Here is an 11409-nt window from a genome sequence, read left to right on the forward strand (position 1 = left end):
ATCTCATCTTTCCTTTGGCACTATATGGCAGCTTTTACATGCATCTTCTTTGCTCATCTTACATCTCAAAATGCATCAGACACAATTGATTATAGAGGCAGGGTTTTTTAATTTCTTAAAGCATCAAAGCATCTTAAATTAACAGCGTACTTATCATCTTGGGAATGTGTAATTAGTGTACTGAACTCTTATAGATGATTTATCGCTGAATTAATGGTTCAGCCTATGATTTCAGGCCTGATATTTTTCAGCAGCACTATCCCTCGTTTGAACCATAAACTGCATTTAAAGTCTAGTCTATGGTTTGAACCTATACCCCAAAATATGTCTGTTGGCCTCGTTGTTTACATGATCATGAAATACAGATCTAAGATGGACCTGTGACATGAACTGCTCATGAGAAACTGCAGGAGCATCAAATTCTGTACATATTTCAAGTGAACAAATAAGCATCGGTAGCAAAGCAAGTGCCCTAACGTTATTTATTGAGTTCCATTGACATGGTACAGAAAGAATCAAGAGTCTCAGACTTTAGGTATGCATAACATTAGAATAAAATTCATGCCTGATAATTTAACAGTTTATTTCAGAGATATCAGTCTACACCTGGTTTTCTACATGCGTGATTATGGAGTTCAATGCTCTAAATCCTTGCGCCACAGCTTTTATCTTTTATGACATTTCAGGAAAAATAAAATGAATCATGTGCACTTTGTGAGCGTCTGACCAGAAAATAAATATACCTTGAAAAAAATGGTTTAGATGGTTTTTGGGTTGTGCCATTTGCAACCCCCCCGGTGGTGCTTTTTGATGACCTATGCTGTAAGGCAGGCACCGTCCAGATGCATTGTTGTAGGTGACAGACATGGTCACCTGTGCTGGAGTTGCTACAAATATGACTCCGTAATATCCTCAGTAACCCACAATCATGTGGTGCATACAACTGCATCCATAGTAAACACAAGGGGAGCTACAGGTTTTAAAGCAAAAGATGAAATCAGATCTGACATTAGCTCCTCTGGCAGTGCATAGTGTGAAGACTGCAGGTTCAAGGGTCAAAGCCAACTGTCTACTGACATGAACTAATAACTCGGAACAAAATGTGCTTACACGTTTTTCCCCCCCCCCATCTCTTCTTTTTCACAAAATTGTGCAAAATTTGAGTGGAAGAATCTTTACATAAGGCCCAGGTGATGATCTTTGCATTGCCTTAAGTTTCATAGTTTTAAAGCCTCCTTCACACATTGCATGCTTAGTCTTTAGGTCTAAACCATTGACATTAGACAGCAAGTCCAGCTGCTTTTAACTTGATATTTCAATACCCTGCCTAAGTCAAATTTACAGTAGAGAAAATAATACAGTGTCATGACCCATAACTGTTCCAGCTCCTACTTATGTCCTGATCGACGTTGAATAAAACCATAATACATGGTTTTCTTGATCACAGCCTATTGTAACCTTGTAACACAGACTCAGAGGAACGAGTACTCATTCCTGCTGAACGTAATACTGCCTTAAAAAAGTTGCCATGTTTGTGTTTCACAGATGATTATCATGGTATTTGAATCATCTCAGGTTATTCATCTTACAAGAGTGCAAAATAAACCCGGTAAAGTAGAAATTAAAGGGAGATGTTTAAAAAGTATTGATACAGATTATAAAGCTGAAATTGTAAATGAGGATGATCATAATCTCCCCCTATTTTGCTTTGATAAATTGTAAAAAGGTACAATGTCTCTGATTCAGATATGTTGCACATAAATAGTCTGCCCACTGCTGCTAAGATGATTTGATTCCCAGGATAAAGACAATCTGGACTCATGGTGTTTAGGAGAAAACACTATAAAGCTATGATGATGCATTTCTTGACAAAAGGCAACATAAGCTACAGTGTTGTGTTTTTTTTCCTGAGAGCAAAGGGGCTCTGATCCAGGATCTATGTCTTCACTGTGACTGACTTCAGATCAGCACCCCTTAAGGTGAACAGAGAATTTATAGCTGGTTCCTTGTCAGTTAAACCCGTTGCCCTTTGGTCATCAAGCCTGATATGAAATAAACTAAACAAATAGAAACAAACAATAGAACATGCAGCACTTCATACATAAGAACATACTGTAAGACAAGTCAAACCCTTGGTTATTCATTCAGGAATTGTTCTTTGTATTCTCTTCTCCATTGCTACAGAGTACTCTATGCATGATTAGTCGTTTTTCCAGTTTAAGCAGTAGTCAATGAGGCAAGAAACTCTGCTGCTGAATATTCGATAGAATTAAATTGCATTAGCTTTGAAAAAGTAGTAAAACCCTCTTTAACTGAACTTTGAAATGATTTTTTAAAAACAGAATTTTACATGAGCAGCTGCTCTGGAACAAAGCTGTGCAGCCAAAAGTGCTGCCACATGTTGTGTGGATGGGTCCACAGATCACGGTGAATGACCTCAGACCCCAAAGACAGAAAAACTGGGATAAGATTCACTTGACCTTACTTTGGTGTCTCATGAAAGCTTTGTTGCAGCTTCAAATGCAGCAACTAAAGCTTCTTTTCTCAGCTGCTGTGATCCTTTTCTGAATAGCAGTATTTGTATTAAGTCCTGTTTTGAGCATCAGCACACAAACCATTATTTTCAAATAACCTTCAAAGATGTAAACCTTATTTTTTTGCTTTGAAGTCAAGGTGTGGCAGGCTGCTGCAGATACAGGTGTGCTCACCCTCCACATGATTATGTTGACGGTAGATATGAAAATAAGAAACTGTCTGAAGAGAGGAGGGTGGGCAATGAAAGAGTTTTAAAAACAGAGAGGTATAAGATGCATGCCATGCAGATGTGATGTGTAATTCTGTTGTTGCTTTTCGAGAGGTTCCTCATTCCAGTGCCTCTGTCTTTAAACTTTTTGCTCCTTCAGCTGCACCTCCTTCACTTCTGCTCCTCAATTTCTCTTTTAACTTCCGCTACATAATGGTGATCTTTCCCATGAGCCACCTCCATGATGGCCACTGCCTGAAAACAGGGAAAAAAACAGGGTTAGTTTTAAACTGTGGCGACACCTCTTCCATGACAGCTGATCAAACAGAAAATTATATGGTTACATAAAACAAAACAGTAATGTAGCCCAGGACACTAACATATAGTAAATTAAGTTGTGTGAATAGGTGGATCAAAGCTTGTACACAAGCTTCACTTGCCTGAAATATCAACTTGCCACCAATCAAAACACCAATGGAGCAGATGTAAATAAAATACCTTCTTTAGAGCTTTCACTCCCGGTGTCTTCTTTTCCAGGCCCAAATACAGACGTCCCAGCTTTAGATACATAGAGGCCACATTCAGTGAGTAGGCTGGGTAGTGCACACTGCAGAGAGAACACAATGTAAGCAGTGAATGTGAGAAGAAACTAGATACAATCTATAAATAAATAGGGTCAGGTCCAAGTTGGTGCTGTGATAATTAAAAATACATTTTAGAAAAATAATTTCATCTTTTTAATCTCTAAATTTATCTGCCTTTCTTATAAATAGCTCTACTGCTCAATTACTTTCAAATGTACTAAAAACCTTTCTCCATTATTTCTTAAACCCATATTTGACATCTCCTCTAAAACTGTTGGACTAAATGTTGTGAAACCTTTTTTTAGAATCATCCCAAGACTTAATGATCTTAAGTTGTTTAGGAAAATCTTAATGTTCAGTTTTATATGAACGCTCGAGCGATAGTCTTAAGATGTGAGACTTTGTGGAATATATGTTTCCTCAGTGGCACAGTCAGTGCGTCACATTTCATGGGGGGAAAAAAGGTCCAGGATTCAAATTCAGAGGTGGGAGTCATATTTGCCAACAATGTAGCAATAGATGTATGCTGCTTGGAATATAATTATTTTATTTGTGTGCTACAAAAGTTCAAACCCTACGAAGCTGGGAGAACACCATACTTGAAAATAAACCATTCACTGGAGTAGAAGTGGCTGAGTGTGGTATTACACAAAGGAAAAATATGTTTGGCATTATCATGTTTAAGAATTCAGTGAAGCAACACACTTGTGTAAATATTGTCGGTACAATAAGAATCCTTTTATGGGAAACAAACTGTTTTTGCAAATAAAACATTGATAGCTTTAATCTAAGAAACAAAGTGAAGTTAAAAGAAATTATTAAAAGACTAAAGCGTGATTTAAAATCTCATCTTTTACCAGAAATGTTGACAAACTAACAGATGTCTAAGGAACGATATCTGTGCCTTAAACAAGTGAGATAACATTCTAATCAACATTGGCAGCCAAATCAGCCACTTAACATGTCTACAGGGCTCTAAAATCTGTCTACAAAACTGTTGCTGTACAATTGATTTATCTATTGTAGCCGCACGACTGCATCCCTGCTGAGAGTCAATGTACCTGTATGGTTGAATGATCTTTTCTCCATAGCTCATGGCTCCGTCCCAGTCCTGCATGTAGAGACAGACGCCCATGGCTTGATACATCATGTGCAGCATGTAGACGTTGGTGTCTGCAAATATAGTTCCCATTTTCTCCTGGCTGAGCTCACACATCTCCAGCAGCTCGCTGGGGGGTGCCAGTGCGTCAAGGAGTAATGACAGAGAATAAAGCAAAAGAAGAGGAGGCAGGGAAATGAACGGTTGTCATTAGTTAGGAGAGAAGATAAAGGAAAAGACAGAGAAAATTGAAAAGACAAAGAGGACAAGGGGAGAACACAATTATAGTCAGAGGAAGAGGATATTCTTGTAGTGTTTGGCTCTTCTGAACTCCTCTATGACATTCTTGGCATAATAGACCATGGACTGGATTTCCTCAGGCTCAGACGGAGAACTCAGCTTCAAGATTTCCATTTTTTCTTTGTCCTAAAGGGACATGAAAAGACAAGAATAAAGAAACCGTTATTGGTAACATATCCTGCACAAGAAACAGACACTGGTGATGGCAGCCACTATGAACCTGCTGCATTTTCCTAAAGACAGAAGACGGATGGTATTGAGATTCTTTCTTGTATAATTCTTTAAGATCACAGTTGATAGGTTTTACCAAATCCATATTCTATATATCAAATAAGCTTTTTCAAAAACTAAGAGAATGTTTGAGATGCAGAAAAGAACAGCTGAAGGTACCTTAGACTTGCTGGTGCACTCAGTACACTGGCATGTGAAGAAGTAGGAATCCAACAACCTCTCTTTCCTGTCCTCTGTTGGATAGAGCAGGTCTATGTAGCTGTTCAAGATCTATAGAGAGAGAGACAGGAAGTTAAATGGATGAGATTTGTTTTGTTTTAAATGGCCATTTTACATCAATCAAAATAAACATTTGTATTTCTGTAATTTCTTTTTGCATATTTTTGCCAAACGATTCCTGCGTTTTCTTACCTCATCTCCAGGGTTTATTTCTTGAACAGCTCGGACCTCAGCCACTGTGCCTTTATACGTCACTATGACATTAGGGCTACAGCTGTGATTCATCAGTGCTACACTGGAAGGAAAAGAGAAAAGCACAAAGGGTCAAATCAATTATTAAGAAATCAGAAAAGTGATGACGACTGAACGGACTCTTGGGCAATAATCAAGCGAAGACTCGGACTACTTACTCAGGAAAAACAGCTGATCCCAGATGGGAAAGTTCCTCATCCTCTATAGTAAAGCCATTGCAATTAACCTGGAGAAAGAAAAGAAAAGGAGCGACGGAGCATGAGAGATGACACAAAAAAAAAAACAGGTGAAGATGGAGAAAAAGAACGGCAGGGTGAGTAATATGATAACACAACTCGCACCACCCTCTGCTCTACCGTACTATCACAACCCTTCCACTGAGAAGAAACTCCAGTTCTTCAGATTAAATGCAGCCTGAAACAAGAAGCTGAAGTACACGTCCTGAGAGATCCGATCACAAGTGGCCAGCGTTTAGTACGTGTGTTCACACCTGGCATTAAAATGCGTCCTGAATGAGTTTCCTGTGATCCCTTGTGATCGTATCTCACTTCCCCGCCCTACATGCAAATTCACACGTACGTCATTTGTGATGGTTAAGACCAAACATTGAGCCAGTCTGAGTTTACAGATGTGTCCGATTTCACTTCATAAGGCCCTTCATAAGTGGCCCAGGACAGATTTGCGTTCACACTGCTAAAAGAATGTGGACACATGTGGCCCAGACCCCCTCCCAATGTGGTCTGACGTGATCGCATTACTAAAACCAGGTGGCCTCTGACGGATCAAATTAAAGAGCTAAATGCTGTTAAACAGACAAGACCAGTGGGGGTGTGTGACACAGATCCTGGCTTCAATTCAACAACATGTGTGTAATGTGTGAGTGCAGGATGGTAAGAGGAGAGAGATAGTTATTAGATAGATGTGAAAGTTGTATTCAAATGGTTGGAGTAGTGTGGGCACATGAACATACTATATTTGCCCACAGTGGGTCTATGTATGTGCGTGTATGTTGCAACTAGAACATCCTTCCATAGACTGAGAAAGGTCAACACCTGTCTGTGTGACAGGCAAAACCTCTGACACGCCCCTAACCAATCACACAACTTTAATGAAACAAACGGAAGGAGTCAACCAAGAGCATTCTGGAATGGAGGAGCAATTCAAAATATATTACACCAAATTTAGGGTGGATCGATTCATTCTTTCATTGCAGGAAAGTGTAAAACGTTTAATGATTAAGTTTGTGTTTTGTAGATAAGTGAAGGCTCATGTGTAGAAAATGTTCTGTTCAGACTTCAGAGCACAAAAATCACATTAAAATCTAAGGAAAAATCCATTTTGACAATGTTGTGCTTCTTTGAAAAAACACCTCCCTCTGAAGGAGCAGTAGCTGGTACAGGTGACTCAGGCAGCTGCTTAAGTACGTTTAATCTCATTGTCTGGGACTGACTCTGCATTACAGCAGCACAGTGCCAACTGCACTGATAGTGCTCACAAAAGCTGTGAATAAATGGGGAAGAGGCATCTGTACATTTAGAAATAATTAAAGATACATACAAACAAAGTGGTACCCTGTGTTACAGCTAATGTTTGTCACCACAGTTCTACAGTAACTTCATACACAGTGTGACTCTATAGAAACTACAAGACTGAAACATCCTTTCATTCTGATCTAAAATAATTTTAGATAATATCAAACATTACCTGTGCAAAGAGCTCAGTGAGAGCCTGCTCATCTGGAAGATTACTGATGTGTTTGGAGTAAAAGTGATGCAGTGCTGCTATGTCTGTCTGGTTCAACTCATCCTTCTCACTGTCCATCTTATCTAAATCTGGAGGAGGCAATGAAACAGACCAAAAGACAAGGACAGAGGGGACATGACAGAATCAAAAGTCAAAAACATGACAGAACACCACAGAAAGACCACTTTGTGTCTAGAAGATTGTGTAATTCTTAGCATTTGCTTTTACAAATGAACATCTTAAAAAATACTTTTAAACTATGAAAACCCTCTTGAGAACAAAAGGAGCAGCTAAGTAAAAAAAAACATGTCACATAGCACATAATAATCTGTGAGCAATAATGAAAAGATAATGACTAAAACATAAAAGTTGCCCATTGATCCAAAATATTATAAGTAAGAATTTGGTTGTAGTTTGTTACCACTACCATCGATGTCGACCACATAGCTCCATGAAAGAACCCCTCAGTGTAAAGTGTATAGTATGCAACTGCTACAGGCCATGTGTCATCGTCAGTCAGTCACACACACTCACATACATACATACATACATACATACACACATACACACTCAGACTGGTGGCAGCAGACAGCAGCTGGCCACTGATTTGCTTTGTGTGAATGACAGGCAGGTGTGAAGGTTAATTCTGTGACAATCTGCTGGTGACACACATGAGCCTTCAACAACCGCTCAGATTAAATGAAAATACCAACTGGAGCCGAGAAAACACTTAGTGGGTGCTGAGGTGGAACACAGTCTTGATTTTTTGTGTTTTGGCTAATAAATTAGTAGCAGTAGTACTTTGTTTAAAGTACAGGATATTTACCTTGCTCAAGGGCACAGTGGATGTAGTTGTTAGGGGAGTGATCATGAAATTACAGCATCCAGAAGTTTGGGATTTAAGTCCCAGTGCTGCTGCAGATCATGTGAAATTAAATATATATGCTCATTTGTTCACACACTTACGGGCTTCAAACTCGCTGAGCAGCAGCAGCCGCTCTGAAGGGGTGCGCTCTGTTGTGACTCTCTGGAACAAGAAAAAAAACATTTGGTTTACTCAGGATAGCTAAGATTAGAGCATTGGAGGATTTAATGTGGCTTTGTTTTAAATCTTAGATTTTTCTTTTTAATTTACATCATTTGAGTTTACATTTATGGATATTTATTTTTAGTTAAGTTATATGTTTGTTTACAGTGTCACAAACAGTAATATAAGACCTAATGTTCTGATTATGCTTTGTTAGATTAATACATTTCCAGACTTGTACACAGTTTTTATAATAAACCAAGTTGTGCCTTATGTCTTTGCCTCACTTATCTTTATTTCAATTATTCTGTGATAGCATCTCACATCTGCTTCTCTCACTTTACTTGATTCTCATTCGTTGGTTATGTTAAACTTTTCCATGTTGTTCACAATAAAAAGGCTGTTGAATCATTTCTTCCTGCTTCTTATTACTTTACCTGTTTCATGATAATTCTGGCCACCAGTCTGACAGTCTCTGACGGACACCAGTTATCCCCATAGGCACACATGGCTACACACTCCAGCTTATGCATGGACCAATCACCTCTCTGCATCAATACAAAGAGGAAGAGAGAAATAACAGCCCCCTTATTATCACAAGTAATTCTGTTAAACAGAAAAATACATGGAATGACGGAAAGTTGGAAGGGGAAAGAAAACAATATATAGAATGGCTGAAGAATAATTATACGATCACAAAGTGTCAAATATTCACACACACGTAAAAGTTCTTTTTTTTAACTGCAGTGCACAGAGTGTGATTTGTGCAATGAATCTAAAACTGGATAACGGGAATGAATCGTCATAGCAACAACAGTGTGCCTGAGTGCTCTCTGGTCCAAGTTGCCAAAGTGGGTCCCAAGAACACCACAATACTACGTTTCTTTCAGTTTACTCTGTGATGGATTTGTGAAGCAAAAGTCTCATGTTTTGATAGAACAAAGAGCTCAAACTGACAAAATAAGTCAACTGCAAAAAAGTCCAATGGAAAAGACCAAGACAGATGTTTTTAGGTGTTCTGTTATTATTTATTTTTAAATAATGTAGGAAATATCTTCATGTCCTATTCCTTTATTTAATTGAGGAAACTGGCACACTCTCAGACACACACACACACTTATGAAGCTCTCAGTGAACCACTTACCTGACAGTCCACATTGCAGTAGAAGGCCTGCTTACATTTGCCACACTTAAAAAGGTCTTCTCTCCTGTAATGAGATGAAGACACAAGATGTTTATTTGCTACAACCATCAATATGAGACCAGTGTTGTCGTTTTACAAGAAGAATTCAAATGTAATGTGAAATAACATGGATTCAAATGAACATTGTGGTTTTAAACTCTTTTTTATGAGCTGAGAATGACAACAAAAAAAACATTTTATAAACATGAGGTCACTTAATTGTGTTATACCTCCTAGTTGTGCTTACACAATGCACAAGCATGTTGACATATATATGAACTTTTGACAAACTGATCGATGGATATTATATTGTGATGATTATTGATATTGTTTTATTGCCCAGCCCTAAGACAATACACACAATGTTGGACTGAGCGACTGACTGAAAGTAGGAAATGTAAAAACACACACACACACCACACCACCCACCCCCAGTGCACACAAGCACCTCTGGCCTTCTCGTCTCCTGGCTCCTCCTCTCTTGGGACAAATGGACACCTATATTTAGCACCCTAACCTTTTACTGCTCCACCAATTTCAACTAGTGTAGGAGGCATGTGTGTGAACGACAGTGTGTGGCAGAGAACTTCATTTAACTCCAACGTGTGTTAAAGTGCATCATAGTTTAACAAGACATGCAGGCAAGCCGGACACCTAACCCTTTAAAAAGGGCCAGAGCAGTTTAACCTTCCTTTACACAGTATAGCAACCTCTTTATATACAGTCTAGGATACCTACACACAGAGACACGTGTCAGGGGTCATGTGGCCCAGCCTCCATATCATCTCCACACCCTTACTGGTGCAAGCATGGGATAGACATTTAAATGTTGTGATGATCTTCTCATGGCAGATAAATGAAAGATGAACACACGCTGAATCTGAAATCACGGAGGCTGACTTTGGGGGCAAAGTAACTAATGACCACCTGCGATGTTGTCAGCAAATGTAATATTAACATAAGTCAAGTGCTCCGTTAACAAACCTGTAAGCATTAGCATCATGCTAAAGATGTTAATAGGCTCAATGAGTCTACAGGAGAGCAGGTTTTTACTTTACACGTTTGGCTTTAAAGCAGCAGTAAAGTGGTTGTATTCTGTGCTCGTCTGACAGGGTGAACTCAGGGGAGCTGCCTCGCCGCACTGACCCACTTCAAGTCTGCAGCAGCTCGGCGGGTGTCCGGAGGTTTAACGGCTAACCTAGCTAGGTAATCAGGTTAGCCAGGTTAGCTCTGGACACGCCGCCCCCCTCTTCCCACTGTCTTCAACCACCAGCTCGTGGCTACACGTCCCGGAGGTGTGTTCGCCTGTTCTCTGAGTCCCCAGCAGGGTCAGAGGGGTGGGCTGTTACCTGGTGAAGCACAGGTCGCAGTGCGCCCCCCTCTCGTTCACTGTCAACACGGAGGAGTACGACGGGCAGGCGAACACCAGCTCCCCCACCGCGAAGTGCCCCAGCGCCTGCAGGCCTCTGCCTTTGTCCGGGCTCACGAACCGCTCCGTGCCCTCGATCCCTTCGTTCTTCATGGCTCCTCCGGTGTAAGGCTCCTCAGTTCCGTCACAACCACCGAACACCCGCAGCGACGCGAACCGAGATCCCTGGCAGCCTGAGCCCCTTCTTCCTCCCCGCCGCTTTGAGTGGGTCCGGTGTGGCCCCCACCGCCCCCTGCTGGAGAGGCGACAAAACAGACATGCATGCGCCAGCACACTAATAATAATACATTTTATTTATACAGCACTTTTTATACATAAAATGCAGCTCAACTTGCTTTACAATAAAATCAAAGACATGAAATAAGATAGATCAATAAGAACACGTTAGCAATAAAACAAACACTCAGGATTAAAAAAACAAAACTAGCAAAAGGTATACAAATAATTTAAAAAATAAATAGAATAAAGACAATGGTGTTTTTGCTCTGTATATTTGAGTAAAATCACAAATCATTGATCACTTTTTGAAAATTGTTCATTACTCAAGCACATAGTGTACTTTAAAAAGCATAGAAAATATAAATCCTCAACAAACTATG

General features: G+C 39.8%; 1 protein-coding gene across 1 annotated transcript; it reads right to left on the reverse strand.

The window, feature by feature from the left end:
• Positions 1-468: 468 nt before the first annotated feature.
• On the reverse strand, positions 469-11022 carry smyd2a (SET and MYND domain containing 2a). Its single transcript, XM_035153539.2, has 12 exons — positions 10731-11022; positions 9343-9406; positions 8636-8746; positions 8138-8198; positions 7133-7260; positions 5587-5654; positions 5369-5471; positions 5117-5227; positions 4732-4852; positions 4389-4563; positions 3242-3350; positions 469-2998 (listed from the first exon to the last, which is right to left on the reverse strand). Exons 1-12 carry the CDS (start codon positions 10901-10903, stop codon positions 2915-2917), a joined length of 1308 nt encoding a protein of 435 aa, XP_035009430.1. The 5' UTR covers positions 10904-11022; the 3' UTR covers positions 469-2914.
• Between the last annotated feature and the right edge of the window lie 387 nt (positions 11023-11409).

This window comes from Hippoglossus stenolepis, chromosome 1 (assembly GCF_022539355.2).
Source record: "Hippoglossus stenolepis isolate QCI-W04-F060 chromosome 1, HSTE1.2, whole genome shotgun sequence".
In the NCBI taxonomy this organism is placed as follows: Eukaryota; Metazoa; Chordata; class Actinopteri; order Pleuronectiformes; family Pleuronectidae; genus Hippoglossus; species Hippoglossus stenolepis.

Coding starts and splice junctions, on each gene's coding strand:
- smyd2a (XM_035153539.2), bottom strand. CDS start 10,903: ATGAAGAACGAAGGGATCGAGGGCACGGAGCGGTTCGTGAGCCCGGAC. Junction 8,199..8,635: donor CCAGAATTATCATGAAACAG/GTAAAGTAATAA, acceptor TTCTTGTTCCAG/AGAGTCACAACAGAGCGCAC. Junction 7,261..8,137: donor GCTCAGCGAGTTTGAAGCCC/GTAAGTGTGTGA, acceptor TGCCTCCTCCAG/ATTTAGATAAGATGGACAGT.